Below are 27,910 nucleotides of genomic sequence, written 5' to 3'. Positions count from 1 at the left end.
TTTCCAACAATTTTAAGAGTAGATTTATAGATGTTCCTTGGATTACTATTGCATGTGAGAATCTTCTTTTCTTGTTCTTGGATAATTTTGCAATTAGCATTCTATGGAGGAAGCCTTGGTTTGATTTTCTTCATATTATTAATATTAAGGCTTAATTATCGATTTACCACCCAAAACTGTAACTCATTCCCACTTTACCACCTGAAAGTTTTTTTGTCCCAGATTACCACCTGTAACTTACATCCGTGTCCCATTTTACCTTGTTCCGTCAACAATTCCGTTAATGATGACGATCTGGCCGTTAATGCTGACGTGGCGCGCTAGATGTGCGCCACGTGTCACATCTTTTTTTTTTTTCCCATTTTTTTATTTTTTAATTTTTATAAACTTTGAAAATTAATTAAAAATAGCTCTGAATTCAGAAAAATACAAAAAAAATTCCTACGGACTCGTCTTGACTAGCACTAATTTACTATAAGGTTAAATTACCAATTTGCCCTCTAAAAATTTTCAAAAAAATTAGAAAGTCCAAATTTATTTCTAAAAAATTAAAATAAACTTTCCTCTATTAAATAAATTCTAGAAAAAATTCTAGAATTTTCGTAAACTCTTGGACAAATTCTCAAAAATATTTTGAAAAATTACCAAAAGCTTGTTTTAGAGAATTATTTCGAGACTTTACAGAAATTTTAGAATTTTTCTAGAATTTATTTTATAGAGAATTTTATTTTTCTCTAAGACCGAGAGGTCTTTTGGGTAGCAAGTGTTCACGAGAAAGGTATTGTTAGTTTTTAGAAGACTAACGGTGCAGACCTCATATTTTTTGGAGTTCGGGAGATTATTCTATGAATTTTCAAAGAGTCTAGAGTATTTTAATTTTCTAGAAATAAATTTGGACTTTCCAAATTTTTTGGAAATTTTTAGAGGGAAAATTGGCATTTTGACCCCATAGTAAATTAGTACTAGTTAAGACAAGTCGGTAGGAATTTTCCGTGTATTTTTCTAAGTTCGGAGCTATTTTTAATTAATTTTCAAAGTTTATAAAAATAGAAAAATTAAAAAAATTAAAAAAATTAAAAAATACAAAAAAGATGTGACATGTGGCGCACATCTAGCGCGCCACGTCAGCATTAACGGAATTGTTGACGGAACAAGGTAAAATGGGACACGGATGTAAGTTACAGGTGGTAATCTGGGACAAAAAAACTTTCAGGTGGTAAAGTGAGAATGAGTTACAATTTTGGGTGGTAAATCGATAATTAAGCCTAATATTAAATGGTTTCTGGAATTAGCTTTCACCCACACTTCAAGAAGATTTATTAATATGAATAAATATCTTTGAAAGGTTTATTATAAGGCAGCGGTTATGTATATCATGGTATATTAATTCTTCCCTCTATCACATTCATAAATGCACTTATTAATATATTTTAATTGATTTTTTTTTACTGTTACAGTCACCTAATATATATAACTTGCTGCTACTTGTATGGTTTCATGTATAAAAGAGTTTACAACGTACTAGTTTGCAAACATCACCTTTTATATATTTACTTATTGTCTTTGTGGTGGAACTATTTGATTTACACTATTACAGTTACTAATTATGGCCTTTTGCTTTTGTCTTAATTATATAAAGAAGGGCTATGAATTAGAAGTGAAAATTTTGGCCATTTGCTTCAACTATTTTGGCTTATAACATTTGTTTGAAATGAATAAGAACAAAGGCTTTGTTTTGAGGCATTAGAAAAGTAAGACCCATTATTTTTGTTATTTTTAAATTATGATGGCTTTACTTTGGAAAATTAATCCTTATGAAGTCATTCTTATATACCTGAAATGTGGAGTGCATGTTTAAAGCGTTTTATATATAAATAAGCATGTTATTATTTATTGCCTTCATGGTTGATGAGGAATTTGAATGTTAGCTATTGTGAAAAAGGATTACTTCGGGTCAAGTGAAATGGACAAGGGTAATGCCAACGTATGGAGCAGTTAATGTACAATTTGGGTTTAGAATAAGGCATGACCCTTAATTCCCCTAAAAAAGATCTTGGCTCTTTGGATATGTACAGTTTTGCTGATTTAATTCGAATTGGACCAGGTAAGTATCTCAGAGAGAGGGATGCAGATCCTCTCCTAAGCTATTTATCTCCTAAAGTATCCTTAGCTTTTAATTTAAACCATTAGATTAGATCTCACGGTCACAAGACTCGCAATTTAATTTTATTTATTTTTTTAATATATATAATATATCAACAAAAACTGCATCGTGCTGTTGATACCTTTTTCACTTTGTTCTCTTTCTAGTGATTTCTTATGATGCTTTCTTTCTCCATCTCTCTCTTTTCTTTTCATATTTTTGCAATCCAACCCAAATCAACCAGTAGGGAAAAAAAAAACAAAAAATAAGAAAATAAACCAGTAAGAAAAAATAAACATGGAATCCTAATCCTAAGAAATCAATGACTGTAAGCAAGGAGTGAAATTTCGCTGAAATTTTCGTTTTTTTGGGATCCCGAAATTTAATCACATATCCCTTAATTTTCAATAATATTTCGCCAAAATTTTGCTAATATTTCGGCCGAAATTTGACGAAATTTCGACAAAATTTCACTGTAATACAGTGATACCTCACTGATTGACTTATCACTCAATCACTCTCAGCCTCATTTTCATCCACACACTCAGATCTCTCTCTCTTCTCTCTGTCTTCTCCCCTGTGCAAAAGATTTCTCTCTCTTCTCTCTCTTTCTCTCTTCACTCTGTCTTCTCCGCCTGCGGCAGCCCCTTGCCTCCTTCTCCGACGTGACTCCCTGCAAAGTCTGTAACTTTCTTCCTCGGCGAGACCCCTGCAAGGTTTGTACTACAATTGCATAGGCTTGATTGAATATTGATGCCTAATATTGCGATTTGAATCTCTGAATCTTTGATCAAGAAATGAGTAGTTATAAACTCCCTCCGTTGATGGCTCCATATACAGCCTGCAGACTGTCCAAAGAAAAAGCACACAGAGAAGACAACTAACATTCTAAAAAAAATTATGATTTCTCCCTAAGAAGTTAGCTTAGATTGCGCAGTAGTAAAATCTACTTTTTTGCTTTAATTTTGGCTGGAATTTATGTATTAAAAAACCCACTTTAAAGGGACATTTTTCTGTTTTGAGTTCGGGACTCTGGGGTATACCGTATACAGGCTGCAGTTATTAATATATATAATTAATAAAATTAAACGTTATTATATTTGAAAGTCCCATTAAGTCCTGCACTGCATCTTCCTCCTCTTTGTTTGTTCTTCCAATTATTGTTGTTCCTGCTCTTGCAAGAATCTTATCAGGTAATAAATATATATGTGCACAGCCCACAACCACTCATATAGATGGTTCATGACTATTTAATTTGGGTCATCTTTTCACTTATTATAGATTTATAGCCACTTTACCAAATTCTCTTCCATTACCAAGAAGTTTTTTATCATTGCAACAAATTAAGTTCAAGTTTTGATGATCAAAGTATATATAAAAGGGTTTTGGGTCAGTTAATTAAATAAAAGCAACTTAGTATAATAACAACCCAAATATATATATATTTAAAAACCCATCAGATTAAGCCAATCTATAGTGATAATGCATGATTAATCTGCTTTGAAAAATTAAAGAGTTGTTTTGTATATTTTGTTTTTCCAAAAATCTCCTATCAACACGTACTGATCTACCCATTTTCTTGTTCCACAGTTATTAATGTATATTTAATTGAGATTTTTCATATTTGATTGTGATTATGTATTTTTGTATATTTGATTGTGATTTTGCATATTTGATTGTTATTATGATGATTGTGAATTTGTGATTGTGTATGTCTTTTGTTATTAGGTACTAATATGGACATTGGAGGAATAGCACGTGATTCAGCTTGGGAGCATGCATTTCCAAATCCGGCTAGTAAACAAGGTTCAATATGCAAATATTGTGGCTTTGTAATGAAGGGTGGTGGAGTGACAAGACTGAAATACCACCTTGCAAGTATGGATCCTGGAAGTTATGTGAAACGTTGTACTAGTGTCCCACCAGAGGTGAAACAACACATTGCAAACACCTTGGGATATAAACAACAACAAAGAAACAAGAAAGCACAACAAATAGAAGATATTCAAGCAAAATTCACGGAGAAGGTCATATAAACTTGAGTGACAGTGACGACGATGACGATGATGATTAAAATAAATGATATGGGGCCTGAAGAGCGAAGATTTCGAGCTGCAATTCGACAATCCAAAACAGCACAATGGGATAGGGAACACCTACATAAAGTCCCAAATAGGGGACAAGGTTCTGGGTCTAGTAGTGGTTTACAATTGAGAAGAGGATCAAGTATGAGGGAATCACAACCAACACCCCCAGTAGCACCAAGCCTCTACAAGTCATCTAAAGCACGCCAAAAGAGTGCTAAAAATATCTTTTCTGGAGGGTCAATCAAAGAGAAGATGCAGGGCTTGATAGCCAAGTTCTTCATCTACGAAAATGTTCCTCCTTCAAAAGCAGCATCTCATCATTTCAAAAACTTGGTGATAGGATGTCAGCAGGCAAAAGAAGGAGTGGAACCTCCATCACCCTATCAGATACGAAATGTATATTTGGAAAATGAATTTAATGAAATACAAGAGCATGTCAACAACTTGAAGAAGGATTGGGCAACTTATGGTTGCACAATCATGTCCGATGGTTGGACAGGTCCAACCAAGTTGTCTATTATAAACTTCATGGCCTACTCAAGAGGTAAGACTATATTCCTTAAGTCCGTTGATTCTTCAAATAGCATAAAGGATGCAAGATATATATATGGGCTACTGAAGGATGTAATGGAGGAGGTTGGACTGGACAATGTTGTTCAAGTTATCACTGACAATGGTTCCGCATATGTCGCTGCAGGGAAGAAGTTAATGAAAAAATATAATGTGTATTGGACGTCGTGTGCGGCACATTGCATTGATCTCATGTTCGAAGAGATTGGGAAGAACCAGTCGGTTGCTAAGGTGATAAAAAAGGCTCAAAAGATCACAAATTTTATTTACAACCATAACTGGTTGTTGGCAAAGATGCGTGAGATTTGTGGTGAAGATATTATTCGTCCTGGTCCCACGCGATTTGCTACCCACTATCTTGCATTGGATAGTTTGTATCGAAAGATGATTGGGTTGAAGCAATTGTTCACTTGTACTGATTGGGGCAATAGAACCTTCCGGCGAGGAGAAGTAGGACAACAGGTGGAATCCATAGTACTTAATCACTCATTTTGGCAACAGGTGCTTAAGATTTGCGGTTTGTTAGAACCTATATACCTAGTTTTACGTGTTGTCGATACAGAGGTGTATCCTACTATGGGATCCGTTTATGAGTTGATGAGTCGTGTAAAAGAATAATTATTACTTAAACACGGTGCACGGTGGGTGGTAAAAATCATCGATGATCGATGGTTTAAAACATTACAATACGATTTGCAAGCAGCAGGTAACCTAAATATGTTTAAATTAAATTTAGTTCCGCATGTTTTTTCATTGATCTAAGTTATCTAACTTTAAATTATTATTACTAAATATGTATTTCAATATTTACTTGATACAGCCTACTATTTGAATCCTCGCTACCAATATAAAGAAGGCGTGACAAATGATGGTGAACTTATTCGGGCTGTGCACAATGTATATAAAACATTGGATCCTTATTCAACGGAAGTTACCCAATTTGGAAATGAGGTGAAAATAACCTGCCATAACACTTTAAAAAATTTAATTGTCTTAAGTTTTATATTTTGATGGATATTGTATGATTTGTATCTAGCTAACTTATTTCAAAAATGCGAAGAGAATGTTCGGAGAGCGAGCGACAATTGCCGCTAGATCAAAAATGTCTTTTAGTGAGTATAAACCGTACTTTTATTAGTTGGATCAATTGAATGATTGAACTTACACTCATAATTTTGTACAATTCAGGTGAATGGTAGATCATGTATGAGACTGATGCGTCTACTGTAAGAAAATTAGTCATCAAAGTTCTTTCACAAACGGCGTCATCATCCGCTTGTGAAAGAAACTGGAGCACTTTCGCTCTCATACACACCAAGCAAAGAAACAGGCTTTCATATAGTAGGTTAGAAAAGATGGTCTATTGCTACTATAATATGAAGCTTGCAATTCGAGACAAACAAGCTGAGGAAGATCGCGTCGACAACTATGATCCGCTGGATATGTTTGAAAATTGTATGGGGGATGATGATGCAGAGGAAAAACCAGCTTTATCAGTGGATCAGGCCCATCCATCTAGATGATAATGCAGGCAATCCAGATCCTGATCTTGCAGCCCAAGCACGCCAAGAAGGTATCAATGTGGAAAGAGTTCTTAATGAGGAGGTGGGCCCTACTGAGAGTTTTGAGGAACTTATGCGAGGTCCAATAAATCACAATGAAAATGTTCCCACTAATCCTTCTCGATCAGGCAACTCTGACACAGGATCAGACACACCTACCAATAGTGGAAGTAGAGGTGATGGCGAGGGTGGTGGTAGAAATGAAGATAACACTGGAGATGATCAATACGATATCATTCGATTTACTGGCGAAGAAAACTATGCCCATGCAACACAAGATGAGGATCATGGGAGTAGGCGTGCAGGACGAAGAATTGGTGCCATTAGAAAGGACTACAATCGCAGAAAAAGAGGTAATGTGGGTATGATACCAGAAGAAGAGAATTCGTTATCCACCACTTTTGGTTCTATAGGTGTAGCAGATGATAATTACAATTATGGGCAAAACCCTTCAATAGTCTACCCACCATATCCCTTTTACTTAGGTGCGTCTGGCAGTAGCTCTTCAAATGAGTATGGCTATGGGCAAATCCCACCACAAATACCACCTCCTGATCCATACTGTTGGCATGTTGGGAATTATATGCAAAAATATGCTGGAGATGTATCTTGGGTGATTATTCTTCGCAATTCACCTACTCTGGACATGATGATACTGAAGACAGCGAAAATTTTGAACCTACTAGAAACTCTGTGGTATTGAATACTTATTTAATTCATGATTTAAAATTGTAATATAAATAAATTTGAGGTATTATTTATATAATTATTAATTAGTGACCCATTTTTTAACAGTATTTACCACCAGCGCGCATATATTATATTTACCTTATATCATATAAAACCTACTATATAATTTGGTTTCTTCAATGTTTTTTATCAATACAGTAGATAATATGTTAAATAAGCATATGATCAAGTTTTATTCAAAAGTTCCGTCGTTTTTATCTAATTTTGTCAAAATCGAAATTTTAATAAATTTCCACGAAAATTTCCGTCAAAATTTCCTCGAAACCAAAATTTTACTCCTTGACTGTAAGTTTTATGTTGAGAATTTTTTTTTTTTTCACTTTTGGTTCTTTCATTGGTGCTTTCTCTCTCGTCATCTTTCTCCCCAAAAATTTTTTGTTTATTCAGATCTCTACAACTCAACATATATATGGTCTGAAACAACCAATGATGACATCTCTATTAACAATGGTCTGTTTCCCCTAGTCCCTCCCTTAAATCCTTCCAAACCCATCTTAAATTTGAGCCACCATTTAACAAACAAATAAGCTAGATAAAAATGAAAAAGAAAGACGAAATTTATTGAAAATGAATAAATCCAATAAGATTGCAGATAGAGAGAGAGCATCATAGGAAGGAAAAGAATGAAGTGAAAAAACAATATCAACCGAGAAGTTCTAGTGTGTAAACACTAATTTTTTTGATTGGGTAGTAGAGATACAGGAAGAAGATAAAGTGATCGAACAAGGAGAGTAAGAATAGAGAAAGTAGGATGGAAGAGAACAAAGCGAAAAAAAGGTTTTTAATAGAACGACCTAGTTTTTGTTGTAATATGTTAACAAACCAAATAAAATCAAGTTGTGAGTTTCCTGACTGTCAGATCTAAATTAATGGCCTAGATTAAAAGCTAAGGATAGTTTAGGAGATAAATAGCTCAGGAAAGGATTCGTGTCCCTCAGAGAGAAACTTCCCTGCAACAGAGATATGAATCATATAACTGATTTGGTATCCTAATCCATTAACATGATGGCACCTATGCTTTTATACTTCATCACATAACAATTTCTCTAATTTCAAGATAGAAACTATCTTTTGGGATGCCAAGTTAGCCTCTATCCCTATTATAGGTAAGTTTTTTTCCCTCAATCATATGCATTTATACATATACGTTATGAGAAATGTGTTATGAATTAATATTTTTATATTAGCAAAGCGCCAAAGCTTGAGGATTTCTTTTAGTTTGTAGCATTGTGTTATATAGCTTTTTACAACATCACTTTTTCAATCCTAATGCAAAATTTTCGCTATACAAATAAAATAAACTACAATTAAATGACTAATTTGAAATATATAAGAAGAAAAACCAAGTAAATAATACATGCCTTGTGATTTTTATTTTTTGCTTTAGAAAAAACTGATCATGCAGCCAAGTTAAGAAACCTGAAAAAAGTGTCTGGATCTCTACGTCGATCTTTTCAAAATTTACATATTTTTCACTATAGATATACACATGTCGTAAGAATCGAAGAAGATCAAATGACACTTCGATCATCATTATATTCATGTTCATTTTTTTTATAGATGGCTTCTAGTACATCACCCATTGATTTTGTATATATTCCACTTCTAGCTTATACTCAATCAATAAAAGGACCTTGATCAACTTCTATATCGAGTGCTTTGCAGAATTTGTGCCAGTAATTTTAAAAGTTTGATAATGCATATATTTTTATATAAGATTTGAAGAGCATAAAAGAACTTACTTAAGGGGATTAGCCAAATATTCAAAAAATAATTATGAATTAGTTGAAGAGAATTAAAATTTATTTTCGAACATATGCTTAAAGTTTCTCAAATCTTGAATATTTCATTGCTTAACATTCACCAAGTCTCTCTGGGCTTTTCCAAACATTGATGATTTTTATTGTCTCTGCGTATATGACATAATTATTCCTCCAGCAAACCCGACTTAATATACCCTTGATCATGAACAAACCACGCCACAATAAAAGACTACTATAAAAAATATAGTTAACTAAATTAAATTTTATATTCTCATAAAAGACTACTACACGTAACCATATAGTCAATTATCAAGAAATTTATATAATAAAAAAATACATAATGAAAGATTCCACCAATTCAAGAAAATGATCTTCAAGATAATGGTTCATCTAGAAAAAACCAATATGCTTAAAGTTTCCACCATCAGAATCAGCTGAAGAGAATTGAAATTTATTTTCCAGCATATTCTTAAAGTTTCTCAAATCTTGAATCTTCCACCACTTTAGAAAAAACCGCTCATGCAGCCGAGTTAAGAAACCCAGATAGAATTTCCATGTTTACGTCGATGTTTTCAATATTTACATATTTTGTATCATGGATATACACATGTTGTAAGAATCAAAGGAGATCAAATGACACTGAGTATATGACATACTTATTCCTCCAGCAAACCCGACTTAATATACCCTTGATCATGAAAATATTTGATAACTTCTCTTATAGTCAATTATAATGAAATTTGTATTAAAAATATAAATACTTACGAAATCGCATATCTCTACCCAAGTGTGCAATATACATCATTTCTACAACTGAATGACATTTTGTAATATATTTTCCGGTAATGTTAAATTGTTAGCTTTTTACTTTTAAAAGCTTGATAATGCATATAATTTTATATAAGATTTGAAGAGCACAAAAGAACTTAGGGGGATTGACCAAATATTCAAAAAATAATTTTGAATCAGTTGAAGAGAATTAGAATTTATTTTCCAGCATATGCTTAAAATTTCTCAAATTGAAATTTCTCAAATTTTGAATCTTCCACCGTTCAATATTCACCAAGCGTTTGTTTAAAGTATATTTAGAATATACTCGGGTGGGGAGTAATGGGTTATGTAGCAAAGGCTTCAGAAGTATAGTGGAAGAACTTATTCACTTTATTTTCATCCACGAAAATGGATTGTTGCTTTTTCATTTTGATATTATAGCTCATATTCATTAGTACTTGCACTTAACAACTACAAAACAAATATATACGCATCATATTTCTATATATTTTTCAAACATTAGAACTATGTAAAAGTTTTAATAAAAATAAAAGCATATTATACAATATTTGAGCTACTATTAATCTTCAAATGATGGTGATATTTCACTTTGTCTAATGCTTTTTGTCCTCTCACCAGTTGAAACTTATTTTAATGGTCACTCAACTTTTTTTATTTGTCACTCAACTTTATGAATTTCAATACAACAACCATAACCAAATTCATATGTTTAGGGTAAAATGAGTAATTGGCTCCTATTGTTATTATAGATAAGGCATAAACAAATATATATATATATATATAAAATTTAAAATGTACCCATAGCAGAGTTCATATTCATAAGGTAAAACGGTAAATATATTTTGGTTTCGTTGTACAAATATGAACTAAATAAGAATAATAAAATTCATAACAGAGTTCATATTCATTAATACTTACACTTATCACTTGCGAAACAAATATACACATTATATTTCTATACATACATTTCACACGTTACACGTATCTACAAGTTTAAATAAAATAAAAGCATATCATACCATATTTGAACTATTGTTAATCTTCATATTTGAATTGTCACACGACTTTTTCGATTTATCGCTCGACATTCTTGTAAGTCTAATGGTCATACTCCTATTTGTAGATAGGGCATGAGGAAATATATGAATTTCATAACATCAAGCATAACAAAGTTCATATGTTATTTGTAGATATAGCATAAACAAACATATAAATTTAGAAGTTTCATCAGTGAAAGATACCGTTAATTAACACTAATAGAATGCAAAAACTCGAACCCATATTCCAACAAATATCTTCTTATTATTTCCAAATGACCTGAACCAAAATAGTAGCGACCTGAACCAAATTCGATTCAAAATTACTTTTAAGAGAAAGTTGTCCTAATGCGTACAATAACACAATTTGCACAAAAAAAAAAAAAAAAAAACTACTCTTAGAAAGACTAATTCTTACTTTTTTTTTTGGCCACTAAAGACTAATTCTTACTAAATATGAATAATAAACAAAAAAAAAACCTTGATAAAAACCAAATCAAAGCTTATTAAGAAATCAGTTTTCTAAGCCTGATGTAGCACTTTCGTTGTACAAATAAGATAAAACTACAGTTAAATTACTAATTCGTAATAACTAAAAAGAAAAACCAAGTAAATAGTACATACCTTCTGGCAACAGCTCATACAACTGAGTTAAGAAACCTGGATAAAGTGTCCGGATCTCTTTCTTGATCTCTTCAAAATTTTCATATTTTGGACCATTGATATACACATGTAGTAAGAATTAAACGAGAACACACGACACTTCACCATTATATTGATGTTCTTTTTTATTTTTGTTTCTATTTTTATTGACGACTTCTAAGACGTACATCACCCATTAATTGGTTTTGTATTTCACTTCTTATACTCAATAAAATGACCTTGATTAACTTATATATTGAGTATTTCGCGAAATTCGTGCTGATTCATCAACTTTTTACTTGCAAAAGTTTGATATATGTCGAAAAGAATTCTGGAAAGGGGACTTACTACCGAAGTGCAGCTGCTCATGTGACGGAGGTTTACCTCATGGAAACTGATGAAATTGAAGAAGCTGAAGCAGCAGTTGCACATATTGTTTTTGACAAGCCTTTCAACTGTGAGGCGTTGGCAAAACCAAAGAGGTCAGGTAAAAAACAAACGATAGTGATGATAGGGCCGGGGAAGCATAAAAAAGAAGTGCTTGTGTTGAAGGATTATGCCTTTGATATATCTTCGGCAGATAGGATTTTCAACTGCTTGTATGCTGCAAGAAAGATTAAGCTTGAATTAGGCAAGAAATTGCCTTCGCCTGAGGAATTGAGAGGCAAAACCTACTACAAGTTTCACGAAAGGTGAATCACCATTCTACGAATCAATGCATAACGTTTCGAGAACACTTGCAGAAGAACATTGAGAAAGGCGAGCTGGAGTTTCCTGTTAGAAAGAAGCCAAAAACGAAAATTGAGAAAATAATAAATGTCATAATGGATATATTTTTATATAAGATTTCAAGAACACAAAAGAACTTATGTAGGAAGGTTAGCCAAGTATTTAAAATATATTTCTGAAATCAATTGAAGAGAATTGGAACATATTTTACAACATATGCATGCTTGAACTCTTTCAAATCTTGAATCCTCCACCACTCAACATTCACCTAGTCCCCATGGGCTTTAGAAATAAAATCTACTTTTTGTAAAAATTTTCTTTCTATTAGGACATTTTGCGTTGGCAAGTGGAGCCGCCGGTGGTGGGGCTGGCGACTGAGTGGAGGTGAGATTTTTCTATATATTTTGTATTTCTTTTATTTATAAATTTTAGTTTTTTAAATTTGTGTAAAATACTTTTTTTATTGATAAGTGTAAAATACTTAAAAACAGTTTTTTAAAAAATATGTTTTTTAATTTAACTCATGGGTAAAATGGGAAATTTGGAAAAAAAAAAAAACATTTCAATTTAACAGAAAATTAGGCGGTAGGTGGCACATTGTCACATATAGATAATATTGGTTGGCATATAGTAAAATTTGTTTTTATGGGTGGTACGGGAACACATCCCCTATAGTCCGGCTGGTATTTGTATAAAAAAGCCCAAAAAAAATGAGTTGGATGTAGCCACGTTAGCTGGTGGTGTAAGCACTTTAGATAGTGTTACAACCAATTTTTATTGACCCATTTTGTCGACCTTGAGTTTTTTTTGTTTTTGCCGAAAAGCGTTTTTGGTCCATGTAATATGGCTGTGTCGCACTTTAGTTCCCGTTATTTCAATTTGCTTTCTTTAAGGACCGTGTTTCCATTAATGTCGCAATTTGACCCAATCCGTCAAGACCGTCTACTTCATAAACGGAAAATGCCGATGTGGCACCACCTAACCAGCACATGACTGCCAGATGAGAGTCGCCTCCCACCTGGACACACACAGAGAGATCAACGACATGGCTAAGTGACCCAGCCAAGTGCTGACCTGGCTGATTAGCCCGCCAAAATGCAATGTATTAGGTTGTTGGGTTTAGGGTTTCATTTTATAAAAATGTATGAATGTGACTTTTGTCTGCAGGATTCCAAAAGGGCACATGAGATCGACATTGAAGGCTAAGTGACCTCCCTGCAAAAGCGCGACAAAAAGGTAAAAGGGAGAATTTATGTCTACCATTCAAGGACGAATCTCTGCTTGGTGATAACAATATGTTGCAGGAAGAAGGTGAAGGGGAGCCCTATTACGGTGAGTAATTTTTGGGGCTTAGGGATTTCAAATGTTTTTTTTTACTTTGTATTTTGTTTATGTTTGTACCAATTTTTTGTTTTTATTTAAGGTTTTTCATTTGGAAATGAGTCATTGAAATATTTAAATATTAAATAGTGTTAAGGTTTCTGAATTTTTCCATTTTTTATGTATGTTGATTATTTAAATTGAAGTGGTCCTCTGCTTGTGTCGATGATAATGATTTCTTTTGGCCTTTTTAAATTGAAGTGGTCTTCATGTTGTCATTGAGTATAGTGGGTCCTAATTTTGTCTGTAAGTAGGTTCTCTATAAATACGACTTGTTGTTAATGATGCTGCATTTAGTCTAACCTGCAAGGGATGAGGGATCTACACTAGAGTTGAGAATTGGGGGTGTAGTGAAAACAGGTAGACAAGAGCTTAAGTATGTTGGGGGGATGTTAAATATTGGGATTACATTGATCCGGATATATTCAACACATTCAATATCAATAACTTCAGCAAGATATTGAACTACAGAAACTACAAGTCCTATTTCTATGCACTACCAGGTACAAAGCTTGGAGATCGCATGTATAAAGTTAAAGATGATGAAGATATCTTAAGATTTTTGGCATGTGTACCAAATGATAGAGGGTATAGGAAGGTCACATTGTATGTTGAACATGATGTGGATGAGCCTGACCTAATGCCAATACTCCAAGACCCATTGCCATGTCTCCCATGTTTCCAAGACTTGCCACCACCCCTATTGACCAAGACACTCAACCTACACAAGATAGTCAACCAACCCAAGAAAGAGACAACTCACCAATCCTAGAAAAAGACACAGAAACATCACAAGAATTCAACAAGGACCACAACAACCAAACATTTTCATATGAGTTCGAGGAGTCTGATGATGAATTTTTGTTTGGAGAATTGAATCCAGATTACTTCATTAATGTGAGTGTTGGGGAGAATTCCACAGTTGGAAATGTTGGAGATAACCATGTGGAGGATCCCATTGGAAACATTGAGAATGTTGGGGATGAGGAGCAACCTGATCAGACTCCCAATGAGCAATATGATGGTAGGGAAGCTGATTAGATTGATGAGAGATGACATAGAGATAATGATGATGATGATAGAGGGCAAGGAGATGATGATGATAGAGGGCATGTAGATGATGATGATGATGAGAGATGGCAGGGAGATGATGAGAGGTGGCATGGAGATGATGAGGAGCCTCCAGCAGAGGATGGTGGTGATGATTCAGATTCTAAGTATTATGATGAAGACAATGATGCTGCACTGGATGATGACCATTTGTTTGATGCTAACATACAAATGGGTGACATAGGAGGGAGTAGAACCAGAAATAAGGGTGATGATTTCTTTGTGCCTGCAAATACTAGAAACATAAAGGAGGATGAGGCACCATCTGATGAACTAAGAACTCCTTCAGATTCATCAAACGAAGAGAGAGAGTAAAGAAACCAAGGTATCCTGAGTTTAATGTAGCCACTGACATGGAAGATCCCAAGTTTGTGATTGGTCAGACGTTTAGCAGTGGGACGGAGTTGAAAGATACAGTCAAGGAGTTTGGTGCCAAGCATGGGTTTAACACAATATTTTTCAAGAATGATAAGTCGAGAGTAACTATGCGGTGTGAAGATGGATGTCTATTTTGGTTGCATGCCATAAAGGTCCAGGAGGAGCAGACCTTTCAATCACCAAACTGATTATGGAACATACCTGTAGTAGGGGGATAGAAATGGGAATATCAGTACCCTATTTATTGATAGGAATTATCTTGTGAGGATAAAGGAAGATCCAAGGATCAAACTATTATTGATAAAGGCCCAAGTGAAGAGAGACTATGGAGTCACATTAACCAGGAGTCAGCTTAGCAGAGCAATGGAAATGTCAATTCGATTGATTCAGGGGACTTACAATGAGCAATATGCCAAGCTTTGGGACTATTGTGCAGAGGTGATGCAGATCAATCCAAGAAGCTCAATGCTTATGAAGATGCAAAAGCCTAATTTCGATAAATTATATGTTTGTTTGAAGGCTTTGAAGGCAGGGTTTAAACCTAGGTGTAGACCACTAATAGGTGTAGATGGATGTCACTTGAAAGGGGCATACGTAGGTAAGCATACAAAGATCTGTTTTTAATGTTTTTATGTTTTTAATGTGGCCTAATGTTTTTAATGCATTTAATGGTGGTATTGCACAGGTCAATTGTTGGCAGCAGTTGGAGTCGATGCCAATGATAACATGTATCTCATTGCATATGCAGTGGTTGAGATCGAGAACAAAGAGACTTGGTGCTGGTTTTTACAATTGTTGATTGAAGATCTTGGTCCTGTTGAAGAACATGGATAGACTTTCATCTCAGACCAACATAAGGTAAACATACTTATTTATTTTTATATGCAATCACAGTATTACTTATTATGATGAGAATAATAATAGATAATTGATTAATTGTTTCAATTAGGTATTGGATAGAGCAGTCACTTGTGTGGTACCAGGGGCAGATCACAAATGATGTGTCAAACATCTATATGGGAATTTCAAAGGGAGTTTAAAAGGTAAAGCATACAAAGACCTGTTGTGGGCTGCAGCAAAGGCACCTAATGCACCTGAATTTGATGTGGAAATGGATAAATTAAAGAATTTCAATGAAGATGCTTATAATTGGTTGATAAGTAAGGACCCTAATAGGTGGGCCAGGCATAGGTTTGCATATAGGATCAAGTGTGACATGCTCTTGAATAACCTATGTGAAACATTTAACTCATACATCTTAGATGTCAGGGACAAACCTACATTGACCATGATGGAGATGATTAGATGTAATCTAATGAAAATGTTGTCAACTAAGGAGTTGTGGATGGAGAAATTAGAGTGTGTTATATGCCCAAAGATTTTGAAAAAGGTAGAGGTGTTAAAGTGGGCTAGTAGAAATTATTCAATGATTTATTCAGGAAAAGACATATTTCAGGTTAATAATACATTGCAAGAACAATATGTAGTGCACTTGACATAACATACATGCACATGTAGAAGGTGGGACCTTAACGGAATTTCTTGTGTGCATGTGATGTCTGCACTGACATATAATAGGTCCATTGATAAAATTCAAAATTATATCAACCATCACTACCATATGACTGCATATAAGAAAGCATATGAACCCATTATACATCCTGTGAAGGGGTATAGTATGTGGAGCTAAAACAAACAAGGACCCACCATTGCCTCTAATGGTGAAAAAACAGCCTGGTAGGCCAAGGAAGTCTAGAAAGAAAGACTCCGAGATGGAGAAGGCACAACATGAAGATCTTATGTATCTACTTAGGAAGGGTAGAATCAAAATAACTTGAAGTCAATGTTGGAAGACAGGGTATAACAAAAGGTCATGCAAAGATCAGCCTACTGCTCCACCTAAGGGTAAATACATTGACAAGAGATGGATACATAGAAATCAATGGAAGGCCTCACATGTAAATGCTAGTGTGTCATCAAATGGGCAAGCCCGGGCAAGCCCAATTACAACCAACTGGCACTGACCAAGACCATGGAAGTGCCCATGATGGGCATGCATCTAATGGGCTGATGGGTTGATGGGCCTACTTTTGATGGACCTCCTAATACCTCACAAAGAAATGGAAAGAGGAAGAATGCTAGACCAACTAATAAGCCTGCTAAGCTTCAGGTTTGGTTGCATGCCTATTAATGATGCTTCATAATTAGGAGTGGTTGATGAATGGATTAATAATTAATGTTTTTTTATTTTTTTTATTTTTTTTTGTTGTGTAGACAAAAAGGAGGGTTGAAACTCAAGAAATTAAGTTTAATAATATGTTGTGACATTTTTTGTGACTTTTATTCTCTGACTTTGTGATAGGTTGTTCCACCACCTCCACCTGCTACAACATTCCCACAGCCACCTCCTGCCACAACTACCTTGACAAGGACCCCAAGAGGTGGCACTTTCACCACTCCACATGCCCCAACTGTTGACAGGCGCCCAATAGGCCGAAGGTCCACTCCAACAAGTAGTCACGTGTTGGTCAGGTTGTGCCACATCGGCATTTTTCGTCTATGAAGTAGACGGTCTTGACGGATTGGGTCCAATTGCGACATTAATGGAAATACGATCCTTAAAAAAAAAACAAATTGAAATAACGGGGATCAAAGTGCGATACAACCATAGTACATGGATCAAAAACATCTATTGGCCTTTTTCTTTTGTCAAACTCTAAGGAGCATTTTGGTCCAAAAATGGCCAAAGAGATATGATAAGAAACACATTTCCCGCCAAGGCTATAACGTAACTTAGCTATTAAATTAGGTTATTTTATAAAATTTCCCTTTAAAATACTCTTAGTCGTGGGCCTTATATGCTATTTCTATTGAATTAAAAATTATATCTTTGGAATACAACTCTTAGAAAACTATATGGAAAAATTCATTACAATTAAAATTAGGATTTTTTTTTTTTTAAGTCCAAAACGAAAAAATCCATGATCGGCCAACCCACCTGCAAAAACACGATGACAGGCTGGTCCACTTTAATGAGCCGAGCGCTCAGCACTGTCCATCAAGCGCTCAACAATTGCCACGGTCCAGCAATGACAATGATTACCACTATGCGATAGTAGCGATTTGAATTGCAAAAGACATGTGTTATAATGTTATTAATTGCCACTGTGTGATCAAAAAAATAAAAAATAAATAACCCCACCGAGCGCTCAACGCCAAAAACAAAGAACAGATATAATGTAGACTTTATTTATACAAAATAGACCTACTTATCATTGCAACTTTTTAAGTGGTTTTGTATATCATTAAGGACTCTAAAATGAACTTTAAAGTAATTTATTGTTAAAATTACAAGGACCTTAGCAAAACATGACCCAAACTATGCGAGCAAATACGTAATTTGACCTGGACGTAATTTCAATCCTTCATAAACAGCTGAAAACATGCATTGATATTTGATGATATAAGAAGACGTATAAAATTTCCCGCTCCCCAAACTGTCTCAATTTTGTATAATTTCAGTAAACAAATTGCACCTAAGGATTCCAAAAAAAGAAAAGAAAAAAGAAACAGATCTTGCATCTCAAATCAGCTCTTTCTTGTAAATAACGACCATTCCATCTATAACCCAAACCCCATGAGAAATTTTATGTACATGGATTATCACACTGAACTCCTAGGACCACTTGGTGGTAAAGGGCACAGCACCCAGGCCTTGGTGCTGCATTTATGCAACTGCAGACACCAAAACTCAGACGACCAAACTACAGTTTAATTGATTCATTTTCTAACTTTTGTATCTGTTGTTCGCATTCGTGGTGATGACTGTGATCCACCACCAAGTGCGGCGGCAGCAGATTCAACATGTGTAAGGAGATACTCGTAAATCTTCTTCCTTAGCCTGTCGATGGTCTCTGCTGAAACGCCAGTTGTTTCTACTCCATCTTTACCAGAACCAATACCGTCCAACCAGTCATTCACACTCTTGAGCTGAGTTAGCATTCCTGCTATTTGACCATTATCTGACAGAGCTGAAATGTCCACATCAGCATCCAGGAACCGCTCCACAAATCTCAAAAACCAATCTTGTGACTGCAGTCGCAACATTTCAGCCAAGTCAACAGCCTCATCAAGGCCATTTCCTCTAGTCCATTCAGGCAGAGGTTGTGCCTGTGCCTTCTGAGTGATGGCTGATCCATCCCCTAGTCGGCGAGGAGTCCCCGGTATAGTAAGCTTGGAGCCAACTATCTGGCGAATTTTGCCTTGGGATTTTGTTGAGGCATTCTTCGTAGAATTTTCTAGAACTAACATGGGTTGGTTTGCAGAGACAATCTTTTGATTTTGAGAGGAAGCTGAAGCTGGAACAGAGGTTGAACTAGACTCTTTACTAAATACAGCAAAAGATGACAGATTGGTGGTCAATGCAGCTTGTACCCAACATGCTGCCTGTTTCCGTCTGTCTGATGCCACCTTTAGTGCTTCTTCTGATGGGCTTTCTTCACGATCTGGGGATGAACCAGCTGGTATAATTTTGGATAGAGAATCAGCAACTACGCGAGCATTACTCAAGCTAGCATGGAGGGCTAAAAACTGCTCTACTGCAGGCTGTGGGTTATCTTCCTTGGCAGAGGTAGTTAGCTCAGAATATATGCTGCAGATAAAACAAGAATACAACATACAATGTCAGACAATAAAGAAAAAAAACTTGGGCCAAAAGTTAAATCTAAATAATTTCTTTTAGATTAATCATGAATCTCAGCAAACATTGAGTGAATTCTCCAAATCCTTCAGACATTCACCTAGTCACTAGGATTAGTTCTTTGGTAGAATAGTTTTGTTAACGCCGGCTGGAAATATCTTTCAAAATTGTTTTATTCCATGGTGTACAATTATTTTATAGAATGGTTTTACTCCATGATGTTGCAGACTGCTGGTCATACCATGAAGAGGCAGGTTACATGCATGGAATGGGTGTAAATGAAAGACGAGAAAAGCCATGTAAATAGTCACATCATAGAGTTAAATAAATCTGTAAAAGAATTATGTAGATGTACATTTTCCCTTCTTACTCCTAGTAATATAAAATCGAACCTCCTAACCATCCCCCAAGTGGTTGAAGTATCACGATAAGGGAACTGATATGTAGATGTACATTTTCCCTTCTTACTCCTAGAAATATAAAATCGAACCTCCTAACCATCCCCCAAGTGGTTTAAGTATCACGATAAGGGAATTGAATCTACTTTGAATTTATCTTCTACAATCCCTGAGGTTCTTCTAAAACAAGTTGATGTTCATTGATCTTTTAAAAAATGCATACTCCAACAATTTCATGGTCGAACAAGATGACTTAGTACCTTCTCTTGTTCAAAATCATATTTATGCTTTGGATTCCTAAGCATCAATGATATTCCAAAGTACAATTCAAACCGCCACCTACACTCTTGTGCACCTATTTCGAGCACATGCTATTTCTTGATTGCACAACAATTACTCTCTTAATCATAAAGCACGGTTCGCCCAATGACCAAGTTATAGAGACATTACATTGTTTGTTTGTTTGTATTTCTTTTTTCTTTTTTTTGAAATAAACAGCAACTTTTATTGCTATAAACAACAAAAATACAACATAGTGGACAAGAAGTCCATTTCATCACGACAGACCAAAACCTTTAATTACATAAAAACATCAGACCAAAGCATCAACCTATAGCAGCCTGCCAATCTAAGAAAATATCTGAAAAATAAATTCATTAAAGCTACATTATATATTCTTTGTGGCTGAAGCCTTCTTCAGTCTATCCCTACTTATGGCAGGTCATGCCAAGATAAAAAAAAATGTCAGTTTTGGGTTATCTCTTAGCCAATAAATATTACTAATCTACCTTTTCACACCTAATTTGAGTTCATTACAGATATTACATTTCCTGTATTTTGCCTCTCAGTTTAACAAACAATCTACACATTTTGAGGCATCTCTATTCTCAATAGCTGATAAGTTACTACTCTATACATTATTGGTGAATGAATTACACCTGAATAGTAACTGCATAAATTAAGCAACAGAAAATACAAAACAATTAACAGCCAGCAAGAGCCCTATCCCAGTTAAACAAATCTCCATGTATGGCGCTACTAGTGCGTGAAGTATCTAATGAGAGTATACTATGGCGCTACAAGAATAACTATACTTGAAGATGATATGGAAATTGCTCCTGATTTTTTTGATTACTTTGAGGCTGCAGCAGCTCTCCTTGACAAGGAAAAGTCTATCATGGCTGTTTCCTCATGGAATGACAATGGACAAAAGCAGTTTGTGCATGATTCTGAAGTTCTTTATAGATCAGATTTCTTTCCTGGACTTGGGTGGATGCTGGCTAGGTCTACATGGGATGAGCAATCACCAAAGTGGCCAAAGGCTTACTGGGATGACTGGTTGAGGTTAAAAGAGAATCACAAAGGTCGACAATTTATTTGTCCAGAAGGGTGTAGGACACATAATTTTGGTGAGCATGGTTCTAGTTTGGGGCAGTTTTTCAAACAATATCTTGAACCAATCAGGCTGAATGATGTTCCAGTTGACTGGAAATCTATGGATTTGAGCTACCTGATGGAGGACAAGTATGTAAAGCACTTTGCTGACATTGTGAAAAAGGCCAAACCTCTCCATGGAACTGATCTTGTACTAAAGGCACGTAATATTGATGGCGATGTTCGTAAACAGTACGACCAGCCAGACTTTGAATGCATCACAAGTCAGTTTGGTATTTTTGAAGAGTGGAAGGATGGTGTACCAAGGACGGCATATAAACGAATAGTTGCTTTCCGATACCAAACCCCACAACGTATATTCCTTGTTGCTTCAGATTCTCTCAAGCAGCTTGGAGTTGAAGATTCTTGAGAGTTGAGAGTATACTAAGAAAAAAAGAAAAGGCTCCATGAACGAATAGAGTTAATCAGGTAGTATCAACCGAAAATCAGTTTGAATGGAAAAGGATTGTATTGATAAAAATGACCACTTAGCTGCAGCTTACCCTAAGGATAGAACCTTTGCATCATATCGCAAATAACCACGAAGAAAACCTGATCACGGAATCCTAATGACTGTTCCATATGTTGCGGATTTGAATGCTTGACCAGTTTTTATCTAATCACAATATCATATAAAACTAGGAAGATGACCTACCTTAGTTCATATCAATTTTATTATGAAAGAAATAAACATTCGTAAAAATAATAAGAATTTTCCACTATTGACGATGGAGACAGAATACATTCTAACAGGATTTTATTCTGCAGGAACGTTCTACCTCTGCTACCACTGCCTCATCATCATCATTACCTTTTAAGGTGATAAAGCAATCACCTGTCACAACCTCATCATTAGACCAGCATGTCCAGCTCCATCAACCCCACATTGCCATCCACATCCCCAACCTCCACAATGACTACCATCCATTTTATCATCTTCACCTTGACCTTTGCCTTCATAATAACTACATGCTTTACCACCCCCAAGACCACAATTTTGTGTAAATAAAGTAAAAATGTTTTTATCATTAACATGCCAAATGAGATTGGTTGTCTCTTAAAATCAGCACTCCATCATTGCTGTTCTTATTCTCCCACGTCTACCATGATGCTCTCCCTCCAGAATAACTAAATGCATTTCCGCAAGCACCAACACAATCATCACTTATGCTTTCATGAATTTTAAGGGAATGATTTTTTAATCTACATGGAAAATGAGATTTGTTCTCTATTAGGCTCTATCCTGAAATGTTGACAAACAGGCCTGACTGAAGAAAAATCAATTAAATTGCAACATAAATATTGTGCTTGTTTCAGTTTAATTGGGTTGTTAATCGTCAGATGTTATCTTCCATTTACATGCACAAAGGCATCCATAGTCCTGACTCGAGAAGTGCTAAAACTTTTATGACATTGAAATTTTGGCCACTGATTACGATTATATTGGGAACCATTAAAAGGAAACTTCAATAATGAATAACTCCAAGTCTCTAAGTCATATATAATAATAATTCCATATTACTGGCAATAAGATGTAGTAATACCTCAAACATCGTAGTAAGCTCTCTGCAGCAGAAGCCTCCTGAATTGCCTCTATTGCTGCTATTTGTGCAGCATCCCTGCGCTTCATAACTTCCTGTGATAACAGATATAAAAGTATATAATAAGAATAAGTGCTGAGCAGTAGAACATAATATATCTTGAGAAAGACCAGAATACTGATTAATACAGATGTCTCTAAATTTACACGGTAAAGGGAAAAGTCAGCTCTTGCTCCGAACTAAAAAGGAACTATCATTGACAAACGTGGCTCATTTAAAAAAGTGGGCCAGGAAAACAACTGATTGGCACAAAGAACAACAAAAGGCTAAGAAACTACAAGCTTCATGACCCTAGATGCACGAAAAATTTTGGAATTAAACTCTAACCAATGAAAATTGTAGAAGGATATAGTACATTCAATAGGCAGAAAACAAGAAGCTTTATGCCAATATATACACCAAGATCTAAGATGCTACAGAAATATACCTTTCCAAGCTTTGCAACAGAAGATGGGAGTGAAGCCCATGGAAAACCTCCATCTGTCAATTTTCTATTATTTAAAGAAACCTTGACCAAGTTTCCAGGAACTCCATTATTAGCATCAGATGATTTCTTTCCAACAGATATTCTTTGTTTATTTGACCTGTCTTGATCACCCAAAGTTCCATTTGCAGAAACTTTCGTTGCAAACATTTGAACCTTATTATCCTCTTTCATCGACTTTGCAGATGTCTGGATCTTATTCTCCTCTTTAGATGGCAGCCTCTCACTTGACGTACTTTTTCTAGGAGCCTGGCAAATGAATGTTTTTTCAAATGATAAGTATAGTTGTTTGACTTGTATAAGGGAAAGGAAAAACTCTACATTGAATTATTTTCCACGTCTTTGGGAATTTGCAAAATCAAATCAAAACCGGCGGGAGAAGAAAATTTTTCAAACCATAAAATTCATAATTGCTGGCACATTTAATTTGAGTTGTGATGCAGGAGCATCCAGGCTTTCAAAGATTTAGTATTTTTTTGTATCTTTCAAATTTTTGTTTCGTATTTTTGTTTTAGAGTCTAGTTTCCTAATTTCATTAGATCGTTTAGTAATTATGTTTCCTTAGTCAACTAGGATTCTACTCCGTTCCAACGACGGGAACGTGCGGAAGCTCGCTATGGAGATTCCGGAAGGTGACCGCGACCCCTTGGACATACCGAAAGGAAGTCCTGAAGATGAGGATATTGTGGAAGAAGTGGATAGTTCATATTAACCAGGTTTTGTTTATGATATTGTTGAATATGAGTTTGGCAATTCTCGTGAGTTGGATACTTCAGTTGATGAAACTTTTGGATTTGGATCTTCCCCCACAATTTGATAGTTGTCTAGAAGACGGTTGTGAAGCTTTTTGTGATTTCTGTTTGCGGAATGAAAAAACTTTTGACAAAGAATCTGGTGAGAATAAAGAAAAAGTTGGGTCTGAAAAAATTTGACGGAAGGGGATCAATATAAATTTGAAGATAAGGTGGTAAAAAAATTCTTGAAGACATCTTTGAAGATGAGCCCATAACCCTGATGTCCTAAGACCAGGTAGAAAATAATACTTCTGAACATGTTGATTTTATTGGGTTGATGCTATGAATTTGAAGATTGCCAAGAATCTGATTGATTTTGTTAATTTGATGAAAACTAATGTGACGAAATTATGGGCTGTGAGATTGATCATGGACAATAAATCTAACTATTCATGAATGAACAAATATTCCAAATATCTCTTCGTTGGGAAAGAAAGAATTCAATTTCAATCGTAAGGGTCAATAATGGTTTTATCCAACATGAGAGATTATGTAGAAACTTCCTCATCAGAGTTGAGTCTTTCCCAACCTGATGGATTTGATGCTAGAGCATCAACTAGGCTTTCCAAGATTTGGTATGTTTTTTGTAACTTTCTAATTTTTGTTTCCTAATTTGATTTTGAGTCTAGTTTCCCGATTTCATTAGATCCTTTTCCTTAGTCAATTAGGATTCTACTTTATGTTTTCTAGTCAGTTAAGTTTCTGTTTTTTCTATATAAACTTAAGCCTTAGTTTGTAATAGACAGTTTTTTACAGTATTTTTCAGAAACTGCAGATTATAGAGTTTCTCTTGGGTCTCTTTGCCCTAGAACTCATCTATCTACATTTCAACTTTGGCCCCATAAGCTTTATCTCTCTTTTTCTACTGATTACCGATGGAATTTCCTTTCTACTGTGGTTTTTGCCATTAATACAGCTACAAGAAAGCAGCTATTTGCTTCTGTCCTACACCAAGTTGTTTATCTCCAATATCAAAATATTCTCTTACAATATGAAGATCCACCAAATGAGCAAATAAGTTAATCCAAAGAAACCGATATGAAATAAAGAAACAGAGTCAATTTAAACCAACCCAAAGCAACTTAAACAGACAGAGTTCAAATAAAAGCTAAATCAGATCAATTTCAAAATTAAGATTCAAGAATTATAGAACTTACAGAAGTCCGAACTTCTAGCTTTGGGTCATGGTTGGGAGCCCTCAATTTTGGACTCTCTCTATTCTTCACCTCCATATTTCCTTCCCAGCTCTTCCTCAGAGCCTTGGCCCCAAAGTCAAACCCCTGAACAAAAGTCTTGATTGGGTTTCCCACTGATTTCTTCCCGTTGGGACTCGCCCCACGAACAGAACTTGCCTTTTCTACTACTCCTACCTTAGTTGCCTTAACTTTTGCCTGATGCTTGACCCCATTTGTAAATTTCTCAAAAGAAGTCGGCAGCGAATAACAACTTGTTGGAGATGATGGGATAGACCGTGAATTCAAGGACTTTCTCGGCAAAGATTCCTTCTTCACATCTACATTCAATACTGGTTTTGAGGGCTGAGACTTTAATCTGCTAAAAGACCCTATTTTCTTATCCAATTGATCCTCCTTGGCACTACCAATCAATCTCCCCATCCCAAGTTTGACCTTTTCTCCAGCATGACTAATTCCTAATACTTTAGAGTCAGATTTTACTTTCTCTACAGTTTTCGAACCCGAAGACGAATTATTGTTAAGAAATCCAAGAGAATCAGTTGCAACAATGTCTTCAGGGCTCCCTACACAAGGGTGTCGCCCTGGTACCGGCCTAACTCCATGGAGAATGGGGACCGGTGTGGCGGCTTGGAGCCGGTCCACATGAATAAACTGACCCAGTTGAATCTTATCACTAAGAATTAAATCATCATGTTCATCAGGGAGAGATACATAGGTGGCATGAGAGGAATCTGATACCTTGAGGTAGAAGCCTTGGTTTGAGAAAAGCTCACCGCCTGCAAGCGCTGGAACAATGCTCACAACTTGCAACAGAGAAGACCTGTGTTCACCGGCAACTTTCACATCTGTGTTCATGTGTTGTAGAAGTTTGAGAAGCACACCAGGGACAAGATTCGCCATTTTTGGACACCCCCACAATAGGCATCAGAGTGAAAAAGCTCCAAACCCAGATGAAAAAAGCTTCAAGCTTTCATGCACAAACACATGATCCTGCACATGGGTCTATAAAGAAAGCGTTTTTCTCACCAAACCCGGATTGAAAAACTCAAGATTTCATATGGGAACACAGAAATCAGAGAATGGGGGTAAAAAGGTAGGGTTTTTCTCAATACCCAGATGGGGAAAAAAAGAAAATAGGATTTTTCTTAGTGCCAATATAGAAGCAAAGAATTTAATTGTGGACTTTGACGGGTTGCAGAGATGGGAAACTGTGAGTGAGCTTTACAAGCAAATAAAACTTATTACCAAAGAAGGGTTTGATCACACAAAACACAAGTAGGGAAACGTACATTGCACAAGATTCAGGTTGGGTAGGTATGAGCTTTCCGCACTAATAATGGTAAACATCCTTTTTAGGAAAAAAAAAAAATTAAATCAGAGGCCAACCCAGATGGAATTTATATCCAAAATATAAATAAATCAAAAAAATCAACAAAGAAATTAAATAAGGGAGGTTTTCAGCAAATGGGTATTAATGGTGGCGTAAAACAGAGAACACTCAACAACCCAGAAAAGAAAATGGAGTAAAGGACTGTAACGGAAATAGAGGCATTGGCAATTTATTCATATTTCATAAAAAAAACAAAATGGGTTTTATTATTTTTGCTTTTGGGCAAGAAGAAAACAAAATTGAGCGAGTTTATGAAGAAAATTCCAGATCACAGTAAAAAAAAAAAAAAAAGGCTTAAAAGGCAACTTTTTGAAGAAGACTAGGCGAAGATGAAGTACTGATGAGAAGTGTGTTGTGGACTGAACATGGGGATGGGGTGGTGTTGGAAATTTCTTTGCAGCAAACAGAAAAAGGGAGATGGGGAATAATTGATGCCAGGCTTATTGGATGATTGAGATACAAAGAAGAGCTGTCAGGGTCTGACACAAAAACACACAACACACAACACACAATACACACATGCACATCATAAAACTATAGAAAATCTGGGACCTGACCCACCTTGGCTTGGAGCCTTGGGTTGTTTTGGGGGTTCAGAATGAATGCAGAGGTGGTGAAAAGAGTGTTCGGGACTCAAGAATTGTTGCAGCGGGTGGGAATCTCGGCAGAAAACGAAATATATATATATATATATATATTTTATAAATTTTATTATATTTTATTCACCTAAATTTTAAGCTCAACCTTATTTTATTACTTAAAAAAACAAATTATCTCAATTTATCACATAAATTAAAAATTTATTACAAAATACTACTTCAGGCTTATTTTATCTAAATTTTTGTTAAAAATAAAAGTATTTTAATCTTTTCAAGTTAATTTTTTATTGTGTCAAAATAAATAAAGTGTAAAAAAATCATTTTTTTCTAATAATAAAAACTTAAAAAAGACCAAAATACTTTTATTTTTAA

At 35.2% G+C, this 27,910-nt stretch overlaps 1 protein-coding gene and 1 pseudogene across 1 annotated transcript; one reads left to right on the top strand and one right to left on the bottom strand.

Annotated features, from left to right (window-relative positions):
* Nucleotides 1–18,417: 18,417 nt before the first annotated feature.
* LOC147293257 (GPI-anchored adhesin-like protein, putative (DUF936)) lies at nt 18,418–27,462 on the bottom strand. Its single transcript, XM_086231820.1, has 4 exons — nt 25,511–27,462; nt 23,503–23,808; nt 23,019–23,110; nt 18,418–19,594 (listed from the first exon to the last, which is right to left on the bottom strand). The coding sequence occupies exons 1-4, from the start codon at nt 26,447–26,449 to the stop codon at nt 18,724–18,726; spliced, it is 2,208 nt and encodes a 735-aa protein (XP_086087946.1). The 5' UTR covers nt 26,450–27,462; the 3' UTR covers nt 18,418–18,723.
* On the top strand, nt 21,098–21,844 carry LOC147293258 (alpha-1,3-mannosyl-glycoprotein 2-beta-N-acetylglucosaminyltransferase pseudogene; annotated as a pseudogene).
* Nucleotides 27,463–27,910: the final 448 nt, after the last annotated feature.

The sequence above is a fragment of the Dryas octopetala genome, chromosome 2 (assembly GCF_963921425.1).
Source record: "Dryas octopetala chromosome 2, drDryOcto1.1, whole genome shotgun sequence".
Lineage (NCBI taxonomy): Eukaryota > Viridiplantae > Streptophyta > Magnoliopsida > Rosales > Rosaceae > Dryas > Dryas octopetala.
This window is presented reverse-complemented; position numbering and strand designations above follow the sequence as displayed.